The following is a 24757-nucleotide window of genomic DNA, read 5'->3' as shown; positions in this document are numbered from 1 at the left end:
GGAAATAAAAAATCATGTATTGTGATTAACTTTTTTTTATAATTGGATGACTGGAACAGCTCGCGCCTCGACTAATTCCAAGGTCCTGAGTTAATGGCCGTAGTGGAAATTTTATTATTTTTGGTTGATCCGTATGAAAATCATATAATTTGACTCATTGTTTTTTTCATTTTGTAGGTGCAACATTATCCAAAAGCATGAACAGAGGTTTCGCCACACTACTAGCTGGTGCTCTAGGCGTTGGAGTAAACCATTTAGGAGGCCTTGTTGGAGACAAAGGAGAACCCATTATTCTTGGCTTATTTGTCTTCGTATTAGGTACGTGTATATATAATCTCATGATATATATAAACACTATAGTAAATTGCGAACCTCTTCCAAACACTGGAAGAGGTTCGCAATCCTTGGTTCTGTTTCTTTTGATAAATTGATCATCGAGTGTGTGTATATATTGCAGCTGTAGCATCTACATATACGAGGTTCTTTCCTCACGTCAAGGCGAGATACGACTACGGGGTGTTGATATTCATATTGACATTCAGTTTAGTATCGATCTCCGGTTACAGAGTTGAGCAAATCGTAGAGCTTGCCCATCAAAGACTATCCACCATTTTGCTCGGGGGTGCGATATGTATAATCATCTCCATATTTGTTTGCCCTGTTTGGGCTGGTCAAGATCTTCACAATCTCGTTGCAACCAACCTGGACTTGCTTTCCAACTTCCTTGAAGGTACTTACTTATGTAACTTATGTAACCGCTATAGCATATTTGCATGCATCTATATAACTTATTGGTGCAAACTTGACCAAAAACCAATGCAGGATTTGGAAGTGAATATTTCGGAGTTTCTAGAGATAGAAATAACACGATGGAGCCCAAAAAAGTTTAGTCATTCATTTACGGTTACAAAGCTGTCCTCAACGCAAGAACCACTGAAGAATCCTTGGTGAGTAATAAACTCTCTCTCTCTCTCTTTCTCTCTCCCTTTTAATTGAAACTAGTTGAAATTATGGCAGGCAAACTTTGCACGGTGGGAACCTGGCCATGGGAGTTTTCTTTTTCGTCATCCATGGAAACAGTACTTGGAGATTGGAGTCTCACTCGCCAGTGTGCTTACCATATTGAGGCTCGCAGCGCCTACTTGAATTCTGAGATTCAGGAATAGTCATGTTTACGATAGATGTTAATACAAATTTTAGATTCTATTTGAAAATTCTACAACAGACTCTAGATTTAGATTATATAGGTATTAGTTGCTTTTAACCATGCAGTTTTCCTTACACCAATACTCCCCTTTTGTAAAAGAAATGAGATTTCTTTCCACCGGTGGTGAAAAATTTCACTTTTCCACCATCGTCTTTTTCGGTCCTACCGTGTGTTTATTGTTTATCTGAACCGTTCATTTTATAGACCTCACATAGTAGTGTATTTATGCAAAAAATAAACTTGATCAACCATCGATAGAAGTATCAAAAATTAAATTTTGCTTTGTAAAATAGACAGTTTATCTTTATTATCATTGACAGAAATCAGATCGTCCATTTTATAAATCAAAATTCAAATTTTGATATATCTATCAACTTTTGAAGACACAAATTTTTTGCATGGCAATACTATACAGCAGGTCTTATAATATGAATGGTTCAGATTACAATAATAGACGCTCAGTGGGGATTAATGGACGGTGATAGAAAAGTGGGGTTTTACACCGGCGGTGGATAGAATTTATTCTCAAAAGAAATATCGGTAAAGACGTTTGCCTTCTATTGCCATGACTAATTAATGGCAAGCGGCCATTAACTGATGTTGTTTAAAAAAGCGAATCAAAAGAGCAAATTTTTTTATTTTTTTAAATCTAGTTGAGGTTTATTAAATCAAATAACACAAAGTACCCCGAGGTAAACATAAGAACAATTTGTTTCACTTTCTATAACGTATGTTATGCAATCAAGAAAGGAAGACGACCTCCTCAAAATGATACCATCCCTTACCATTTCATTGATACTGACAAATATTGTAAAATGCGTCGACCGAAAAAAGGGCAGACAATATTAGGTAAAAATATGAAATAGAAAAGGCTAATTGTTTTTGGTAATTCTACTCACACACCTCTCAAATAGATAAATTTATCCAGGCAAGGATTATCATTATAAATTTAAAATCTGAATCAAGCCAGCGTAAACTTCATGATAAATTTACCAAAAAAATCATACAAATTTACCACTGAATCAAACAAGCTTTCATTAATTGACCTATAACTAAAAATAAATTTAAGACGGAACAATATTTTCCCGATAGCTAGGTACACACCTTCAACCACAACCGATGATGTGGCAGGCCAACTCGGCCCAACATCTTAGTATTTTATTTTATTTTATTGATCCAAGCATCTTAGTTATTAGAGCTAAAAAAATAATAATCAAAATCAAAACATTCGCTCTGCATTTGAGAGAGATTTGGGGGGGGGGGGGGGGGGGGGGGGGGGGGTGGAATGAACCACGACGATAATGACCACCACCAGAAGTGATTGTCGCCTCTGCAACCACCGACCCTCCACCTCTAGTGACCACCAGCAGAAGCGATTTTTGCCTCCGCAATCACCCACCACCAAGCGCGCGCGCGCACTCTCTCTCTCAATTTGCGATTCAAAATCACCGTTTACACTCAAATCGAATCAGTTTCTTGAAGAAACATGATGTTTTGCATGGTTGAAGTATTTTCTGAGGTCTACAAAAGTAGCAGTTCGATCCTTTAATCGGAATGGCCCCGCAAAACAATGTCTTATTGGGGTTGGAGTAGGGTTGAGCTAGCATAGCTCTGGATGGACGACAGACCTGGGGCAGCCATGAAAGCATTCAACAAAGCTGAAGAAGCAGCTCTCTTTCGTGGAATTTTTTCTCAGGTATCATCTGGAATACCGGTGAATGTTGTAGTACTCCAAAATCGAAATCGCATGCAGGAAAGAAAATTAAACAAGAAGGAAAATTTGCTAATCAAGAAATAAACTAATGTTAAGAACTTGTAGAAAGAAAATCAAGCGATTAATTTGCTGAATGCAGTTGAAATTGTTTAGAGCCTCCGCACCATCCCTTTCATTTGTGGCTACGCATACATGCAGACAGACAGTGGCGGATCCAGAAATTTCAGACAGAGGTTACCTTTCGAGCATAAACTTAGTAAAAAATACTAACTATCCAACATAAAGAGAACATGCGTTCAAAATAAATAACGAGAATAAAAAAATGGATGTACTACTTCCTTCCCAATTTGTTTGTCCACTTTTTAACTTTTTAATGTCCCAAAATGTTTATCCATTTGACTTTTTAATGAACTAAATGTCCTTTTTGTCCTTTCTTTTTTCAAATAAAGTAACTTTTTAAAAAAGTTAAAAGGGTAAATATTGGAAAGTTCAATGTTTTTAAGTGTGATCATTATATTTTTTTTGTTGTATAATTGTATGGGTTGGCTTTGTGGTACTACCAACTACCTAAGTCTAGAATGAACATGGTTCGACTCTTACTAACTGAAAGTTTCGAAGAGTTTTTTCGGCGAAGGCTGGTCTTTCAAACTCGCACCCACTCAAGTAGAAGACCTAACACCTTACCGCTTGAACTGCACGTTAATCTTATCCTATTTCAGGTAGTTTCATATATATTACTTTCTGTTTTGATTCAAACAAAAAAAAATCCGATAATTTCAGGAAGGTCACGCACCTGCAGACAAAGTAAACAAGATTTAGAAACAACAGAATACGAATTATCCAACATCTTAATAGACATTTGCATTTTTAACTCGTCCCTGAGCCTCGATTTCTCATCCTTAGGCCTCTCACACACCCTTCTTTCTCAGCCAGAAGAATATCCGTAAAGTCAAAATTTTCTTTTATTTTAAATTTTCTTTTATTTTAACATTTTACATTTTAGATTCATGAAAATACAAATCCCACGTTTGCAACAAGCAATTGATCGTGGAGTGATGATATTTGATTAGTGCTAAATTTATTTTTTTGGGGTTCATAGATGATTTCATTTTGTTCATAGATTATTTTTCAGGTATTATGTGACTGGACGATGGCTATTAATTAGAAATTCCTGCAACTCCGTCTTTAATGGGATTTGGCAACCGTAATGTTGTTCAAATCCTTCTTACACTCATTGAGATTGGAGTTGAATTTGTGCTCTTTGGTCGTATTTGGTGGTTTTGTACTTTGTTAATACCATCTCCATAGAAATTGAAAAATACGGTTTTGATAACAGACTTCTTTGTACCAGGTTAATTTTCAGCAATTTGAGCCACTATTAAGATTCAAAGGGTAATTCCAATTCCGATGAGATGGGTAGTGCCGTAGGTACAGACAAACACTAGTATTTTCATGAAACATAAAAATCCTTAAAACAAATTCCAACACTTTAACAAAGCATCTTGTAGAACATATTCCAACACTTTTATAGAAATCATTAATTCAAAAACAAATTCCAACACTTTAACAAATCTGCATATATAGGAAAAAAAGAAAAGAAGACTTCCATATATATGCTCAAAGGGGAATCTAGCCATAAGCCATAAACATAAAAATCCTTAAAAAACAGACAAGCGAAAGGAATTTGGTTAAAAATCTGAAATTGCAAGAATCATGAAACCTGCGGCTTCTATCTCCTGGATCCCTGATAAAGTCGAGTGTCACGCTAGACCTAGTTTGCCCCCTGTGGTCGTCCTCTCCTTGTTTGTTTTGGACTTCAAAATTTTTACGCACGATTTTTTACAAATTTTCTCTCTATTTATTTTTCTTAACTCATTACTTTCAAAAAATATCTCTCAAAATCCAAACCAAAGTCAAAATCTCTCCAAAAAGGGTCCGGTGAGGGTTATGAGCCCTACAATGAGCCCGGGCCGCCATAGATTTTGTTCGAGTCCTGCTACACACAGTAGATTTGTGCACAGATTGTGCACAGATTTTATTGTGGAGTCTACCACGGGTCCCACATAAATCATTCGAGCCGTTCATTAAATGTAAAACATTTTTTTAAGGGTCTCTGTAAAAAATAAGTTCAATCTGATGCCTATAGGTGTTTCATCCAATCATCTAACTTTTCATTCAGATTTTCGGATAATGAAAAGTTATATGGTTGGATCGAGTACCTATAGGTATCCGATTGAGCTTATTTTTTACCGAGACCCTTGAAAAATTATTTTACATTTAATGAACGGCTCGGATGATTTGTGTGGGACCCGTAGTGAATCTCACAACGAAATCTGTGCACAGATATGCTGTGTGTAGACTCTCTGATTTTGTTCTGCGGTGCGATCCGCCATCAATGGTGGTACCGGCTACAGAATCTTTTCAGCTTTAGTTCTTGATTTCAAGTCAGTAATAAACAATTGGATTTTTTTCCCTACTTTTGTGTTCAGCTTTTCCTCCTTCAATGGTTGAACTTAAAAGTGAAGGAAGGGGATGTTTGAATACCAAAATCCGTCCTTAATTCCTTTTCTTTTCATTGTCATTACTTTAACCATGGATGGCTAGGGTCTCAAATCTTTTAACAAAAGTTTGATTTCGTGAATTAATGAAATGAAAAAGAGTTAAGGATATATTAATCTAAACCTGTCCTACTCTTCTGCAATCCGTGCCTACTTTCGTTCAAGGTTTTAATTAAGTGGGTTTTCAATTTAGAATTTAGATTGGAAATTGAAATCTACACTCCATTTTTTGACATCTACATTCCCTTTTTTGAATTTTAGTGTTGAAAGTGTATGTAATTTTTTTGCTAGAAGACAAAAAAAGAAATGTAGATGTCAAAAAAGGGAGTGTAGATTTCAATTTCCTTTAGATTCTGCATTCTGAATGAAAATTTGAAAAGTTTGATCAACCACTTATATTTATCCTGGTTGTTTTTCAAGATCATTCGGCTCGAATCATTTATACAGAAGTCGGAAGTGGGCCTCACAATGCATCTGTGTACTACTCCTAGCAGGGCCTCTTGCCTGGCTCCAAAAGGTAAAGAGTGAACACTAGGTTCAGGCACCCTTAAAAACGTCATGCCCTTTTGATCTCTTCTTTACTTTTTGTTTTTTTGTTTTTTTTGAACGACTTTTTCTCTTCTTTACTTGATAGGCACCCGAAGAGAATAATCAATGACATAGCATTGCCTCATGTTGCAATATATGGACAATATAGTATATATGTTTCTAAAAGCTCCATTTATTTATTTATTTATTTGTTTACAACATTAGTACAAAAGTTAAGAGGGTGGACCGGATATAACCTGTTATATTTCTTTTCTTTTTATAATTGCGTTTTTCTCTTTAAAAAAGAAAAGAAAGTCTATACGAACGATAATGGAATCTTTATCAGTAACTTAACCTAGTAGCAATATCTTATAACTTCTTCATCTCCTAGTATAGAGTAGGTCTCACCCACGTCCAAAAATCTTCTAAATCACATTCTACATTAAGTAAGAGTTAAACGGGGCATATTCTTTTTTTAAAAAAATTGTATTGTATGGTTGGTCACTTTTTAAGTTTTATATATACTATTTCGTGTGGAGGAGATATATTAATTATGATTAACGCCCAGGATATATTTAAATGTAGGCAGCAAAAGCTTAATTTGCTTTTGGTTAATGGAAAAACAGAGAAGATGAGAAGGTGTTAATGATGATGACGATGCAAATATTCTGTTTGTTTGTTTCTCAAATTAAAATATACAAAATCAAACAAGATACTCAAATATATATAAGACCATATCAACTTTTTCAATAGGATTAATTTTCCCACAAACCATATCCCCCCCATAAAATGCAACAATTCTTTACATTATTTCCTACATAATTATATCATGAACCGTTAAAAAATTTCTTTTATCATACGAACACATATAGTACTTTTTCGTTGGCTCTTTCAATTTATTTCGCTCGCCAAGAGGTCTTTGGCTCAACGGTATCATGAGGTGCAATTAAGTGCTAGGATAATAGAGGTTGGGAGTTCCACTCTCCCTCCTCTATTAATCTGACTATTTTAACAATATTGATTTCTGCTGATAAATAAAAAAAAGTTCACCTCGCTCTACTTTTGCAGAGAATAATTTTTCAGCACCTAATTCTTAATTAGCAACTTCAAGGAAAATCCAAGTGGGAAACAACTCAGAACCTCAGTTCCGGAATTTCCCCCTTTTCTCTCTTTTGGATGGTCATCGATCCTCTTAGGAAATGGAACATATTGATTGGTTTAAGTAAATAGACTAATAGAGGTTCAAGTACATGGCTACTTGAGCATGAGAATATGAGCTGCACTACCGCATATATTTTGAACGAAAGTACTGTTAAGAGGTACAGTCTTACTCAAGTTTAGCCAGGACCATCCAAACCAAATTAAAAGTGGAAATTGGGTGCCATATGGTCACGCTAGCTGGATCAACGTATCAATCAATACTCATAGACCTCGTTTGATAACAGTGATAGATGGATGAGATTCGTAAGAAGATGAGATTATGATTGAGATTGTTAATAAGAAGGGATTGATCGATAATGAGTATGTTTGTTTGGGATGAGATTAGATTATGGAATTATTAATATCATGTTTGTTTGATATGAGATTAGATTGATAGAAGAAAATTGGTAATGAAAAGAGATTGGTAATGAGAATGGGTTGGGATTGGACTATAAATACTAAGTCCTGAGGGGTATTGCTAATACTCCCTATAGGCCTGCTTGTTCCCATGGGAGTAATAGTCCGGATGTTTTTTGGTTACCAAACAAGGGCTTGATAGTCCCTTAGGATTGGTAATCCAATCCCAAGAGCTAAGAGCATCCGCAATGTAATAATCAAAATTTGCCACGTCAGCTTTTGATTATTCATTTAGAGGGTTGCTAAAGTTAGCAATGTGAAGTTCCACATTGTTACTTTTGATTATTCAAATGTCCAAATTTGATTATTAGTTAGGAGGTTGCTAATTTTGATTATTACAATGTGAACACTTTTTTAAACACGCATTGCTAACTTTAGAAATCTTTTGATTTTGATTATTACATTGTGGATGCTCTTAGAGCTTTATCATATGGGGCCATAAACGCGTTGGTGACAACTGAACTTTTTAAATGCCCTTTTTTCGGTCGGCAAATTCAAGATACATCTCACTCGGAGGTCAGGAGTTCGAGTCGCCCACCTGCGCATGGATGTTTCTTTCTTTGTTTCTCTACCCTATAATGGGTTTATTTTTTGTATTAGTTAAATTGTTGGGCTTGGTTGTCTCTTAAACTCTCATAATTGATGCAAGTGATTTATTTTGGAATATAAAGTCAAGTAGTACTTTATTAAGAAAGTAACATAAGAAAGAACAAGCAAATTAATTAGGTGCTTACCATACGGCAAAAGAAAAGGTTCTCTTTTCTACTCTTATTTCTATATCATATTTTACCATTAAAAAATGAATAATTAGGTAGCTAGTAGTATTTACACTACGGTTATTTGGTTAGTCTTTGATGATGTTCCATGTACCATAACAATAACATGCTCCCCATCACCATCACCGTCGTTAAGCGGTTTTACGATTCCTCGGCGAAGTAACTGAGGCTTATCCGGTGATACGGTCCCTACGACAGCATTCTTGAATTGTGCTTGTCGGGAAAGCTCGTGGACGGACTCATCAATTTTTTCGACGCATTTTACAATATCGGCCAGTATCGATGAAACGGTAAGGGATGGTATCATTTTGAGGAGGTCATCTTCCTTTCTTGAGACTGCTTCCAGGACTGTTTTGAGTTCATCTACGGCTCTTTTGGAACTCTCTATATGTACATCGACAGAAGATGGTTGTGCAAAAGTTTTGATTGCCAAGGCTAGTTCTTTCAAAGCCTTTCCGGATTCCAAGCTCATTTTCATGCAAGGCTCTTGAATTTTTCTTTGGAACTCTAGTGGCGCCTGCAAGATATATAAAACACGTAAATAGGTTTGCGAGCGGAGTAAAGAAAGGTGTATATGGCGGCCAAACTGATTGCATAACGTACGTTATAGAAGGTGAAATAAATTGTTCTTCCATTTATCTCGTTGTACTTTGTGTTATTTGATTTAATAATCCTCAACTAGATTAAAAAAAAAATGAACTTTTTGCTCTTTTGCTTCTCTTTATTCTGTCTTGGAAATCTTGGATGTGGAAAAGAATAATGTATTTTTTGCCAACTTTTTATCTTTCGGTAGCAGGTGGCATATGATTGTCCTTGACTTAGGTGCCAACTTAGTTGGGATGTAGGTCTTGATTGTGATGCCATTTTTTTTTGCCGTTTCCTTTTAATCTTTATAACCTCGATTCTTAGATTAATAAAAAAAATTTTGCCGATAAAAAAAAAAAATCTATTTTTAAACTTGTACTCCATATTAGTAGCTTTTTCGTGATGGGTGCTGAATGATACCAATTTAAACAACATTAATTAGTTAATGGCCGCTTGCCATTAATTAGTCATGGCAACCCAAGGCAAACTTCTTTACCGATATTTCTTTTACAAAATGGGTGTGTTGGTGTAAGGAAAACTGCACGGGTTAAAAGCAATTAATACCTATATAATCTAAAATCTAGAATATGCTGCAGAATTTTCGGGAAGAATAAAAAATTCGTATTTACAGTTATCGTAAACACGGCTATACCTGAATCTCAGAATTCAAGTAGGCGCTGAGAGCCTCAATATGGTAAGCACACTGTCGAGTAAGGCCTCCAATGTCCAAGTACTGTTTCCATGGATGACAAAAAAGAAAACTCCCATGGCCAGGTTCCCACCATGCAAAGTTTGCCTGCCATAATTTCAATTAAAAGATGAGTGTGAGAGAGAGAGGCCTTCCATAATTTCAATTAAAAGGAGAGAGAGAGAGAGAGAGTGTTTACTATATATACTCACCAAGGATTCTTCTGTGGATTTTGCGTTGAGGACACTTTTGTAGCCGTTAATGAATGACTTAACTTCCTTGGGCCCCATTGTGCTATTTCCATCTCTTGAAACTCCGAAATATTCACTTCCAAAACCTGCATTGGGTTATAGTCAAGTTTGGACTAGCTTGCATAGTTCTTAAAGTTAAAGACACTTAACGTTATTGATGTTTAGAGAATCTTATTTTTTAATTTTTCTTCAATGTTTTTTTGTGATTAATCATTACTCTCGACAAAGAAATTAAAAAATAAAAAAATATGAAATTTTCCAAAAAAAAAAAAACTATAGAGTAAAGATTATGGTTAACTAGTTAGATTGATGCATGCATTAGGGGTTAGATATAAGTACCTTCAAGGAAGTTGGAAAGCAAGTCCAGGTTGGTTGCAACGAGATTGTGAAGATCTTGACCAGCCCAAACAGGGCAAACAAATATGGAGATGATTATACATATCGCACCCCCGAGCAAAATGGTGGATAGTCTTTGATGGGCAAGCTCTACGATTTGTTCAACTCTGTAACCGGAGATCGATACTAAACTGAATGTCAATATGAATATCAACACCCCGTAGTCGTATCTCGCCTTGACATGAGGAAAGAACCTCATATATGTAGATGCTGCAGCTGCAATATATACATACACTCGATGATCAATTTATCAAAAGAAACAGAATCAAGAATTGCGAACCTCTTCCAGTATTTGGAAGAGGTTCGCAATTTACTATAGTGTTTGTATATATCATGAGGCTATATATACACGTACCTAATACGAAGACGAATAAGCCAAGAATAATGGGTTCTCCTTTCTCTCCAACGAGGCCTCCTAAATGGTTTACTCCAATGCCTAGAGCACCAGCTAGTAGTGTGGCAAAACCTCTGTTCATGCTTTTGGATAATGTTGCACCTACAAAAGGAAAAAAAACCAATGATTCAAATCAAATACGATTTTCGGACGGACAACAAAAATAGAAAAAATTCCATTATGTCGGATGTTTGAATTCCACTGTGATCATTAACTCAAGGCCCCGGAGTTAGTCGAGATATGCCTAAGCTATCCTAGACATCCAATTATAAAAATAAATAAATTAATTACAATGCATGATTTTTTATTTCCCTTAAAGTTCTTTAATAGAATTTCTTCGCATACGTACCCACATTTCTTTTTGTTTGAATTTCTTTTTGTTAGTGGTGCTACAGGTACCGATCAGAAAGTGTACAAAAAGTCAATTACATACTCTTAATAGGTGTGTTTCCCATATAAACACTAGACACGAGAACCACATCGATTAATTGTGAGTATGGAGCAGATCTTTCGGTACATTATTTCGGTACTCATTACGAATTTCATTTCTAACGAGAGCAAAATGGGGAGACATACCAACTGTGAATTCAAAAACAACCACAACAGTCATGACAGCCCACATGCCCGAGGACCCGAAGCCGTTGTACAAAGGCCTAACGTAGTAGAAGAAAGACACCAATGTGAGAGCCAACCCCACTTTAAGGGAGTGCATGATTCTTCTTGGGTCATCTTGTCCTACCTCCTTTGTTTTCTTGGCTAAGTTCAATGCCGTGGCCTTAATCTTGCCAAACACGGCCTTAACACAACCACGCCCATCAATGGTGAACCCGGTTTTCTCCTGTCCTTGTAATTCTGTTTCCATGTCTACAGAGAGAGAGAGAGAGAGAGAGAGAGAGAGAGATGGGACAATGCTTGTGTCGTGGGCTATCAACAGCTCCTATTTTTATAAGAGTGATCAAGGTAGTGGCAGAGAGAGAGAGAGAGATGGGACAATGCTTGTGTGGAGGGCTATCAACAGCTCCTATTTTTATAAGAGTGATCAAGGTAGTGGCAGACTACTACCTCCGTTTCAAAAAAAAACTAGTTTGCGAATCGAGAACTTAAAGAGTACTAATATAGGGAATTGATATTCGCACTCCAAGATTTACTTCAGGCGCTCCACCTTTTTGTTTTTACACTGTGATATTGCCAGCAACATCACAATGTAAAAACAAAATATACACTGATGTTGCCAGCAACATCACAATATAAAAACAAAAAGGTCGAGCGCGTGCAGTAAATCTTAGAGTGCGAAAATCAGTTCCCCTAATATATTGTCGCAAAAAAAGTTCATTTCTAGCAGGTTGTTGAATATCAATGAGTTCTTTAAATTCACGTAAAAATGATAATTAAGTTTTTGACAAATGCATTCTGTGAGTTTTATTTTGCGGATCGAATAATCTTTTTTGAGAGTAGATATTTTATTTCTAATAGTATAAGTGAATGCATGAGTTGGGTGTCTTTTTGCATTAAAGTGAGGACAGAGATTTTCTTTGATAGTCAAAAGGGAATTTGCAAGCTGGCTTGGGGTTTGATCTGGGCCCCATTTAATATAACCACTAAAAAACCTAGGGTGTACAATTTCTATTATTCTGTACGTGGGATCCACTACACATATAAATGCGGTGTACCTAATTAAAAGTAAATTCAAAATCTAATATGCAGGAAATAGTGTAGCACGAGCTGAATGGGTGGTGTGCTCTTTTAGCTTTTTTAGTTTATAGGAGAGACACAGTCACTAATGACTCATAGCGCGCGCTCTCTCTCTCCACTAATATGGACATCGATCAACAGAACGCATTGTAGTGATGCCTTGGCAAGTGGATAGCGCGTGCTCTCTCTCTCTCTCCACTAATATGGACATCGATCAACAGAACGCATTGTAGTGATGCCTTGGCAAGTGGATAGGGCGTGCTCTCTCTCTCTCCACTAATATGGACATTGATCAACAGGACGCATTGTAGTGATGCCTTGGCAAGTTGGTACCGTAAAGTTTTGGGACATTTACTGTATTCCACTGTCAAGGAAAGTTTGAGACATTTTACTGTATTCCACTGTCAAAGGGCCTCGTTAATGGTCCCTAGAGAAGTTTCTTTTTTATCACTCATGTGTCCGGATCAACTTACCTGTATCTTGACAATTTTGAGGGCTCAATTCCACCACTTACTTGTGGGAGCCCAATTAAAATAGGAGGAAAGCTCCATATAAACTAGTCTCAAAAGAATTGGTAGCACTTCAATTGAGACTTTATAGCGGAGCAAACCCTTAAGACCTAGATTCTCTTTTAACAAGCATGGTGAGATCTAGCATAACGGTGTTTTGCATCACCAATCCATCTGTTCATTCCTCTACATTTCCATATTTTACTCTTCCAAAATGGTACTTTTTTGCCATGCAAAAAGGTGCTTTAGATGATGTATTTGCTTCAATCTGGCCATCCTTCAAATATAGAGGATTTTGGAGAATTGGAGGACCAAAATATGAAGATACGAAGGAGTGGAGGATTTTGGAGATTTGGAGGACCAAAGTATGAAGACACGGAGGAATGAAGGATGGATTGGAGCAAATACATCATCCAAAACATCTTTTTGCACCTTTTTGGAAGAGTAAAATTATAATAGATGGTACATTGGAGACAGTGCCGGTCTTGATGTTTGGGTTGCCCAAACCCAACCTCAAGCTTGATTGCCCACTTACAATTAAGTCATAGAAAATAAAAGGGCATACAAGTATAAATAAATGAAAATGAAGGTTACATTGGGTTTATATTTTTTTTTTGGGTTGTCCCATGGTGAGGGTTGCTCAAACCCGAGGTTTTATTGGGCTTACCCCAGAACCGGCTCTGATTGGAGATGCTCTCATTAGAGCACCGAACACCCTCTATTTCTTCATTTTGAGGAAAGAAAATTAACAATCTATTATCATGAAGTTAAGGCGGAGGATTTTAGTATTCATACAAACTCTAGCTATATAAATGATTTGAGCTGTTTAATAATTTTTAAAAAAAAATCGAGTGGACCCTGTGTAAAATCAGTTCAATTCAATATGTGAAGGTGTTTAGTTCAATCTTCTATTTTTCATTCAAATTCCGGATCGAATCATCCGTGTAAAATCTAAAATGGGTCATGTTTGCCTGTTGGTTCCCGGTCGATGGCCATTGCAGCGTTGTTCTCAATCTAAACAATGATGGGATTAAAAGCTTCCAAAATGGGGATGCGAGAGCCATGTGTGCCGTCGGTTTCCGGTCGGTGGCCATTGCAGCGTCCTTCTCAATCTAAACAACGATGGGATCAAAAGCTTCCAAAATGGGGATGCGAGACACCTCATTGTCGACATCTATCCCAAACATGCACCGTACATTGTATCTGTACGAAACTTTGTGGCTAACGATAAAAATAGTTTGATACGGGCACCGGCCACGGTACTAGCTAATAAGTACGGAACGTTACAAAGTCCAACCGCGTAAGCCACAAACAACAAAAGTGTGTGTCTGACGTAGGCCACCTAACACAACCTTGTCCTAATAAATTCAGAAGTAGGTGGGAGACAGAGAACAACAACAAAAATGATATAGGTACCGACGGGGGAGGGAAATCGTACCGACCGGCCGCGCCGGGCCGCCTGAGCCGTTCAAAAATTCTAAAAAAAAAAAAAACCGATGGGCTCACACAGGAATCAACGGCATCCGATGTGTGTAGATCAAGCACCCTACACATCGGATGCCGTTGATTTCCACATGGGCCTCATTGGTTTTTCTTTTAGAATTTTTGAACGGTTCGGATCGGTCGTCCGGTAGCCGGAGATGACCCGGCGAGGCCGATCAGTACGATTTCCCTCTCTTTGGTCGGTACTCGTAGCATGACTGGAACAACAATTCATTTTGACAACCTCTTCGAACGCCTTTTCTGATGAGAGAGATTAAAAAAAAAAAGATGGAAAAAAAAACAAATTCGATCTTCAAACCTAGTTTTTTTAATTTTTTCTCGAGAAAAGGAAAAAATTTATTGAACTTGACAAAGGTACATCCAGGGACGGAGTCAGAAATTTCATCAGACAGGGCCGACCGTGCATGCGAGAAAAAAATATAAATACACATGCATAATCATGTAAATATATTAAACCTCAAAATAACGTAAATACATAAATCAGTTTAACTAATGAGATCAATCTTGATGTATGTGTCTTATTTTTCTTTATTGTTCATCTTCTTTTTTCTTCATTCATCACAATTGGACGAATTCGGTACATGGGCTTTCATGTTACTTGATTTTACCAGTCAAAAAACAAAGAATTATTAGGAGTAGAAGTCTAGAACAACAATTAGGAAAAAACATACCTACAACTTAAAATTTCATCAAAATTACTTAGGATCTCCAAAATCTCTTCTCTTCCGTCACTATTTTCTTAAAACTGCCTTTGAAGTCTTAACAATTGTAGATGTCCGTGCCAAGAGAGAGAGAGAGGTGGATTTAGTGTGAAATTGAGATTTTAGGGCAAAAAAATAAAATAAAACTGTAAAACACTAAACTCATCTAACAAAAGTTAGAAGTTTATTACTTGAATATTCACAATATTAACTCTATAGTTCTATTTTTTGTTATTTTAGCCCTTAACCTTTAGTAATTAATGTTGGTATCCTCGTATTTCAAAGGTTACTATTATATTTTTTTTTGTAAATTCTACATAGGGACGAGCCTATATACTTTCATAGGAATTTTTTTTTTAACATAAAATAGTAGTGTTTTTTTTTCTTCTTGCAGGGGCGACCGCCCTTACTGGTACTTTCTGACTCCATCCCTGGGTACATCGAAAAGAGGAGAATGTGAACATGCGACTAAGAATCTGCTCTGGAAGACGGAGAGAGATTCTAATCGACTATAAAATATAGCACCGACGATATTAATTGGACAATGTATTTGCATTTTTTTTAATCGGCAAAAGAAACATTTTATTAAAGAGAAGGGAGAAAGAGAATTCTAACTAAGGGTTGGAAAATATATCCAGATGGGGCAAAGCCCATTACACCTGAAGAAATAAAAGCCCAGATATTTATAAAAAAAAACCATAACATCAGATGATCAAAAGCCCAAATCGTACAATTATATAAGCACAAAAAGGATCCTACACCACCAAAGTGGGCTAGGTCCAGCTCAAGAAAACCCAAAGCAAAACGTCCCTAAACATTTGTTACAAACTTCTAACCCTGCCTACACCGCCGCCGCCCACCCAAACAGCAACACTGTGGAAACACCGATCTGCCGCCACCGTCAAACCACCTTTGCATTTTCAGACCATGTATATTGATGGTTCAGACGAGATTTGATGAGACATTGCCGATATTTTGGCTGCACTTCGACGTTTTTCCATTCATTATTTTAGCATTATGCATTCGTATACGTTATTTCGATAGATTCGACTTGCACACATATCGCGTGTGCCTAGCCTCTATGAAATAGATAAAGAGGGATGCTATATGAGTGGCCTGGAGGTAGGTTCTATATTTGCGAGTAGCAGTAATAGGAGAGCCTTAGCTCTCTTTGAACCTCTCTCAATACATTTTTTTTTTATTGTACTGTCTCCATCTTTGATTTTTACGATTAATGAAATTTTTTACCAAGGCAACAGATCGAAATATCAAAAATATCACGGTCACTCGATATTTGGTTGCATGAGTACAACGTACTTTTCTGTACAAGAATCATATACATGGAACATTTAAACAAACAATAGCATTGGAGTGTTAATTTCCTTGAGTCAAATGAACATGTCTGTTTGTCATCAAATTAAATACTCACCCAAAAAAGACGGAATGGCCGATCCCCATAGCGTTGAAGAGCGGCTGACGATTCGGCCGCTTATCTCGGCGATCGACGGCTCGGATCTTAACCGAGCAATGGATGATTCAGATTTGTGTGTGCTCAGATTCGATCCGAGATGTCCGTACTGAGATGAACAGCCCGATCGGCCGCTCTGCATCTACTTGGCAGCATTCAAAAATGACTAGGAAATCGTTAAACTATGTGTGTACTCCGTATGTCGTACTCTATTTCGTAATCCTTTTATGAATTTTCGTTTGACCGAAGAATTTTTTTTTTTTAGGGAAAAGCAAAAAAATAGTAGCTTTTGGTGACAAGTGAAGTTAGGCAGACTAGCTTTCAAGAGTAGGATTGGCATCATATATATAGCATCATAGTGACAAAGAAATGACGACGAAAATACCAAAATTGTTCAGAAAGAAAAACAACAAAGAGAAGAGAGAAGATAACATGCAGCATCCTTTCACTTCTTGTATGTACACTGAACGTATTAAACTAATGCAATCAAAATTAACAAATACGTACATAATAATATAAATGCCATTTTTTCGGGGCCGGCCTTTAGATAGAAAAATTATTTTATATATAATTGGGTCTGTTCGTTAAAAAATTCTACGACAGTATGCAATTTTCTAAACTGTATATAAAAGTCATGGCATTTGGATATAGCTAGCTAGTATCATAACATCGACCCTGAATTTCATAATTTTTGTATAAAAAAATTGAAGACGTTTTCGCATGAATTAATAACATCAGCCTTGATTTGATAGCATTTATGGATTATGAGTATTTGTGTGTTGATGTTACGAGTTTTATATAAATGTAATTACAAACTCCTTATAAAGGTTATTAAATTTTTGTTCAAAAGTAGTTATAAATTTAAATCGATTCAAGGATGTATATTATATATTCCCAAATAGAGGTGCTTAACCACCCATTGATTGTCCCAGTGGTAAGGGCGAACCTGGTGGTTTGATAATAGATTCAAAAATTTGGAGAATCATTTATGGGAAGCGACTTTCTTTGCTACAACTTGGTTCTTGTGGTTGGTGAGAAATGACTTTGTGTTCAATAATGTTTTGACAGAAGTAGGGCAAGTAGGTGAGCTAATAAAAACCAGAGTTGCGATGTGAATTAAGTTGAAGTTCGATATTAAGGTATACACAATGGAGGATTTTTAGGGCTTCCCCATTGATGGAATTAGAAAGGTGAAAGTGTAGTAGTTTATGAGTGAGGAGTGATTCCATCCAACTCTCTGTTGGATGTTTATTTTGTTCTTCTTTTGTTTAACCTCATAAGCATTGTGTGCTTTCGATGTTCCCTTCGTTGTACCCCTTTCGAGGTTCATAAAAAGTTTCGTTTGTCGAGCAAAAAACAACGGGCGAACCTACATCTACCTGCAACACGGCAGATCGAGTTTAATCCCCCCTAGAAGCAAACCATGATTTAAGTGGGGGCCATGGCGGTGGGATGCTGTACTAGCCTCTCCTGGAGATTTAGTCAAGGATTGCGTAAACTGGCCCGGACACATTTGTTTCCAAAAAAAAAGAAGAAAAAAACAGAGGTGTGTGTGTATTGTTACATGTTCTCTTTACACAAGATAATACTTTTTCCTATGGCTTTCCACATAAGTAACTCCAGGCCATGCCCATTATCCTTGGGTTGGTTATACTTTTTCATGGCGTGATCTTCTCTTTTTCTAGGTTACATTGTTCGTGAATTGCAGTGAGCATATAGTCGTCAAATTTTCTGACTATTATCCCACTTGCACAATGTTGTGAACCCCTTTTTGGTCTGGCCTAACTAAGATTGGTGTTCTTTTGGGTTGCTTTATGTATTCCTTTAGTAGTGAGTGGCAGAGTCAGGATTTTCGATAAGTGGGGTCGAAAATTTGAACTATTTGTAATTTACGAACGAAACCCTTGATTTGTTTTGAGAAACGAACAAACTAGCTAGCGCTACGTTTGGAAATTTTGTGAGTGGAGATTCTATATTGACTCAATTTTTTTTTTCTAAATACTAAACCCTTATATGGGCTAAGGCAAAAATGAATTTTAAAGTGGAATCATGAATGGAGTAAAAATTATACCTATCTCTATGAAAATTTGGCAGCCAGCTGAGAGGTCGACTGCCCAGTCCCTCCGCCACTGCTTGTAGTAATATATTGTTATTATTAATGAAATAGTAGTTTCTTTGTTGAGAGAGAGAGAGAGAGAAAGAGAGAGAGAGATCTGGAATATTTGTTGTACATGTAGTTAAGTTATGAAAAGTGTATGACAATATATATATATATACGGGACGGTTCCGGGGACCCTTAAAAAAACCTCTAAAAAAACTCTCAAAATCTTAATCTCATAGTTTCTTATCAAGTTTTGATGATCCGAGCCACTCAATGTGTTCAGAACGTGATTTTAAGGGTGCTAGCGAGAAATTGGAAAAAAAAAATAACAGAGAAGGGCTTGATTTGAGCAGTTTTTTATTCAACCGTTCAATAAAGTTCAATAAAAAACTGTTTGAATGAAACCCTTTCCGGTCATTTTTTTTTGCTGATTTTTCACGGATACCCTTAAAATCACGTTCTGATTATATTGAGCGGCTCAGAGTTGGCTCAACGCCACTTATCAGAGGTCGTGGTGTTTAGGGGCTGGGCGTGGTGGCCCTACCGCTCCCAACTTTTTTTCCTAAGGAAAAATGACTTACAAATCGCAAATTGTTGTTTTTTTTTTTAGTCTGTAATGTGGGCTAGTTCTGACTTCTGATTCTAAATGACCTTTGATGAACTGTGAAAAAACGTTGGGTTCCATTTTGGTAGATAATTTAATCAAATTTTTTTTTTTTGCTTCGAAGCATGATCGATCAATCTAAAAAAAATGTGTACATGCTTTTTTCAATAAGTTAAAAAAAAATATTGGTTATTGAATTAATTTTATTTATTTATTTTAGTAGGATCCGGGTAAAAAAAGGAACGCAAATGAGTTTTGTTCTTTTGGGTATTCTCTTGATTGTGATTGAGGGTGATTTGGGAGCTAGAAAGGAACTTTACAGTTATAAAAATATGCTTTTCTCTTGGAATTATTCTCACATACCAATTAAAAGTGCCTTTTATCTTTTCTTTTTCTTTTTCTTTTTGTCATTCATTACCTCGTATAAGTCATTTTCCACCAAAAAACATCGACTTTATCGTCTCTCTCTCTATATAACTAATGATATTATTGATAATGGGACACTGATATCAATATATATATATATATGGGGCGGTTCCGAATATCCCTAAAAAAACCTCCAAATCTTAATCTCATAGTTCCCGATCAAATTTTGATGATCCGAGTCGCTCAATGTATTCAGAACGTGATTTTAAGGGTGCTCGAGAGAAACTGGCAAAAAATCTAACCGGGAAGGGCTTGATTTGAGCAATTTTTTATTAAACTGTTCAATAAAGTTCAATAAAAAACTGTTCGGATGAAGCCCTTCCCGGTCATTTTTTTTTGCCGATTTTTCACGGGCATCCTTAAAATCACGTTTTGATTACATTGAGCGGCTCGGATCATCAAAATTCGATCGCGAACTTGGGAGGGGTTTTTTAAGGGTCCTCGGAACCGCCCCATATATATATATATATATCTGCAACCAAAATTACTGTCCAGATTTTGCTTACTCAAGCACAAGTCCAATGGTGATAAAAAAAAAAAAAAAAAAGACTTGATAATCCCCAAAGATTGGCCAAATTTGCCCAAAAAAAATCAAAGCCCATGTGGGCTACACTATTTCTTTGGCCATAAATGGCTCCACCCATTTCCACCCAAAAATGGCACGGCCATTTCTGCCACGTCACCAAATTCAACCAATAAATCTATCACTCCCTTTTGTACAAGTTGAAAATGGCTTCGCATCATTACACCAACGTATATTTTGCCATTTTTTGGAAATGGCTCAAGCCATTTTGGCAAAATCACTGGACTTGCTCTAACTAAAACACAAGAAGAATAAGAGTCTCTCTTTTCTATACTCTAGAAGTGATGATCCCAGAATTTATCCGTTGTAATTAGCGAATTTCTAGTTAAGATCAATTGCAAGACCATTTCCTAATGTGGAAAATGTAAATAATAAAGTTACTACTCTCTAATATAATTTAAGCTATCGGATAATGAGTATGTAGTTAAAAATCTAATATGTATTAGAGCCGGAAATAGATGATCATGTGTTCGAATCTAACCGTTAACTTGGTCATTGAATTTTTTCATGTCTTTTTTTTTGGATAGGCAACAAAATTTTATTTTCATGTCTTTAGCCCGTTTAAGAGGCAGAGTCTGATTACACGTGACGGAGCTTGTAGGAATAGAGGTAAAAAATATATACTTTCTCTGACAGCATATCTTGTTAGATGAGTTAATTACTTCTTAAGAATCTTATATCGTCCTCACTTTTTTTAGCCATAAGATTTGAGTAAATTTTGGTTTGAAGTTTGAGTAAATTGTTCTTCCCTAGATCTTTTTTAGAATAAAATATGCAACTTCCTTACTCTTTGGAACAATTATTCAAATCTTATTGGGGAACTTTCAAACCTTATCCCCAAAAGCTTCTTTTACTTAAATTTGGTGAATGATTGTTTTTTTCCCCTTATCTGATGAAAACTTAATTAAGGTTGTCCCTTAATTTGATAGGTTTGGAGCCCAATTTTGGTGCTTTTCTCCAAATTTAAAATTTGATTCAAAGATTTGGTGAAGGATTGGAGATGTGCATCTCTCCATAAACAATGGTAGTGGAAAACCCATTTAATGTAATCTTAATTACTAGATATTTATCCACCGATCACATCGGCCATTTGTCTTTAACTATTATTACTCATTCTTTAATCACAAAATTAGTTCTTTAATTCTGTGTAAGTTTTGCTTACAAGGACATGTTTTGTACTTTGGTAAAGAAAGGTACTTAATTGAAGCACCACTATTGCTAGCTAGCTTTTCCTTTTCCATTTCTTTTTCTTTTTCTTTTTCTTTTTTTGGGTTATATATCAACACTTTCAAATATCAGTATTTAGGTGGTAACTTTATTTGGGCTGCTAAAGTAAATGAAACATGTGTGTCGGAGGGCTTATTATATTTTGATCCATTTTGGGTTATGAAAGTGATAGCCAACATTTTGGATTGGTTGGGTCAAGCTGATGATGTCTCAAATCCGGATCATTTTGCTGTGTTTGGATTTGGATTTGAAATTTTTTTTGAAAAATAGTAGGGGTAATAAGTGAAGAGAGATAAAGAGAGAAATATTGAAAGTGGGGTAATCTGGGAGGTATTTTTTGAAAAATGCTTTTTGAAAAGCAAAGAGAACAAGGCATAATCTTTGTAATTTATTTCCAAAGATTAATAAATTTCTTTTTTGCTATTAAAAAAAACAAATAAAAGATCATAAAATACAGAACCTGGTGTAAGATTTCTTTTATGCTTACAATCTTAGGGGATGTATTATTCAATTTTTCATTAAAAGTCTGATGGGCGGGTGTTTCACACACGACATGTGGGCGAACTTGCATAATTTGAAGTTTTTTGGAAGAAATGTTGCAATCCTAAAGAAACTTTAAAACTTTGGTAGGGCGGTCGCTTAGATTCTTCCTTCCCTAGGGTCAACGATACCCCAACTTTAACCAGAACCCGATCAAGTGGACGGTGAGATTATAGCCCAAGGAATTAGTCAAAATGAACGTAAACTGGCCCGAATATCCAGAGCTATTAAAAAAATTGATGCTGAAAAAGAAACAGTATTTTAGGTTAGCAATTTCCTTTTCTTTTTCCCAACGAGAATAGAAAAATAAACCTATTCAAGATGAGATTTACAGGAAATCTCCAACGTGACACCATTCCCAACCCAAACTTCTAATTAAGAGTTAGAAAACAAATTAGGTATCAACAAAAAAAAATGTAAAAAAAAAAAAAGAAGAAGAAAAAAAAGGCACTAGGAAGCACTTTTTGGTCCTTAATCGGAAGAAAAAGGTAAGAAAAAAGCATAAGAGTCAAATAAGAATCAAGTGCCTAATAGCATGATCATCTAAAAGTGCCCAAACAATATTTTTGAGATTTTTTTTTAAAGGAACATGCAAATAACAACCCAAAGCGATCGAGGCTGTCATTAAGGCCGAAAAAGGAGGAAAAAAAACAAACACGCACGTTTCTATGTATTAAAGTGCTTTGAAAAGTGTTAAAACTGCATCGAAAACTTTAATTTTTTGTATTCTTCTTGTCATAATGGCAATCCATTGGTCTATCGATAGCATAACCATTTTTTTCGAGAAGTACGAGAGTAGCTTCCGAGAGTGTTTCAAAATAGGGTGGGTTTGTAGTTGAGAACAAAGCCAAAGCATTTGGAACTCCATTACGAACCAAAGGAGAACAACTGGCATCCAAAAGCAATTTGTATTGGTGTTTGGAATTGGAAAGGATATGTTACATTTAGGTAAGGTGAGAGAGGATAAAGTTGGTCATATTTAGAAAGGCAGCGGTGAAGTCCAGGAAGGCTTCAACTATGCCAAAGTGTGATGTGGTTGATCGATCTTAGCCACAAGGATGAGGTGATATCATGAAGTGGATATATAGGTGCCAATTGTACTTGTTATTTTGTTTTTCTATTTAGTCCGGATATATGCATGTGAAGGTTTTAAATAACGGTATCGGGACATGTAACGGTAACAGCTGAGGTGTAACAGTATCGGGAGTATCTAATACTCCGTAATATGCAATGGGAATCAATTGTCATGGTTGCGAAATTTTAAAAATAATTTTTGAGGAAAAAAAGTCGAGTGTCAAAATCACCTATAACAATCGAGTATGATCAACCGCAAAGGTAATGAATCGGTTTGTGACTCGGTAAAGAATAGATACGTAACGGGAACCAGCCTATATACATGCATGCGATGTTGGCTCTTATCGGTATATCAGGACGTAACGATATCGAAGGCCGAAAAACTGTTACGTAATGCCGGCCAATATTTTGTAAAGCTCCACATACATCACATGTTTAGGGACAAAATTAAAATTATTCCCAAATGCAGTTCCTTTCTTTAGAGGCACTTAGGAGGCTAGGCCACATTGTCTTAATATGCCACATCGAATAGGCAGACTCTTTTGCATGGGCTCATAAAGGGCTAAATTAATGCATGTATAAGCCAGTTTCTTCAATTCAATGAATAAATAAATAACTAGTCTTAGGTCCATTATGTGAACTTCATAAGCACACAAATTCACTTATTAATTTTTGAAGGTCTCAAGTCCATTTTATGGTACCCTAGAGTAGGGTAGGGTACCCTAGGGTTTAGGAACTTTCATAAGATTTTAGGGTGCATTTTCTAATTTTAGGGTAGGATAGATTACCCTAGCGTAGGGTACCCTAGAGTTCATGCACTTTCATAGGGTTTTAGGGAGCACTTTTCGATTATAGGGTTTTTGTAACGACCCGGATTTTTGACCCAATTTTTTTTAATACAAATTTATATTTTTAAATTCCTAATTCAATAATTAATTAGATTGAATAATTAAAATATATTATTATGTGTGCAATTGATATTATTTGCATTATTGTATAAAATATGTATTTAAACTTTAGATATACAAGAAATCAGTGATTCATATTCATCTCTTATCTTTCCTATCTAAACCCTAAGTAGAACTCTATTCAAACTAACTCTCCACTTCTCTATCTCTCATCCTATACATAAAAGCGTCCAGATACATTATCACCATGTACATACATGCGTCCACATACATTAGAATTGAAACCCCCCCCAAATGTGGCACTTGTCCCCTATCTTTTTATCGTTATCAGTATCACTCTCCTTCCTCATTCCACCACTTTTACACTTATCTTCTCACCTTCTTACTATCTTATTCTCTCTCATTATACATACCCACATAATCCGAAAATTGAACACCAGTAGATTATTTCACTCCCAATTCTATTGTTGAGTCTAGAACAGAGAGAGAGAGAGAGAGAGAGAGAGTTGTGACCGTAGGTGTGTGCATGCCGTGAGTTTCGTGGGCATATCGCTGCTGCGGGCCCTATCAGAGTGCCGCCGGACGCTGCCTCGAGATTTTAAAACCACCACAGCGATCTACGGACACCGTATAACACTTATCCGAACTTAGAATCGCGTTTGAGGTAGTTTTCCGGAAACCCAAAACCTTTATCTGCATTTTAATGG

General features: G+C 36.2%; 2 protein-coding genes across 2 annotated transcripts; one reads left to right on the top strand and one right to left on the bottom strand.

The window, feature by feature from the left end:
* Positions 1-179: 179 nt before the first annotated feature.
* LOC131319197 (aluminum-activated malate transporter 2-like) lies at positions 180-936 on the top strand. The gene is made up of 3 exons (XM_058349358.1): positions 180-318; positions 458-730; positions 823-936. The coding sequence occupies exons 1-3, from the start codon at positions 198-200 to the stop codon at positions 888-890; spliced, it is 462 nt and encodes a 153-aa protein (XP_058205341.1). The 5' UTR covers positions 180-197; the 3' UTR covers positions 891-936.
* A 7390-nt stretch (positions 937-8326) lies between these two features.
* On the bottom strand, positions 8327-11699 carry LOC131319184 (aluminum-activated malate transporter 8-like). Its single transcript, XM_058349343.1, has 6 exons — positions 11291-11699; positions 10676-10816; positions 10264-10536; positions 9886-10010; positions 9638-9781; positions 8327-8917 (listed from the first exon to the last, which is right to left on the bottom strand). Exons 1-6 carry the CDS (start codon positions 11574-11576, stop codon positions 8450-8452), a joined length of 1437 nt encoding a protein of 478 aa, XP_058205326.1. The 5' UTR covers positions 11577-11699; the 3' UTR covers positions 8327-8449.
* Positions 11700-24757: the final 13058 nt, after the last annotated feature.

Source organism: Rhododendron vialii, chromosome 3a (assembly GCF_030253575.1).
Source record: "Rhododendron vialii isolate Sample 1 chromosome 3a, ASM3025357v1".
Lineage (NCBI taxonomy): Eukaryota > Viridiplantae > Streptophyta > Magnoliopsida > Ericales > Ericaceae > Rhododendron > Rhododendron vialii.
The sequence above is the reverse complement of the archived record's forward strand: the minus strand, read 5'-3'. Positions and strand labels throughout refer to the sequence as shown.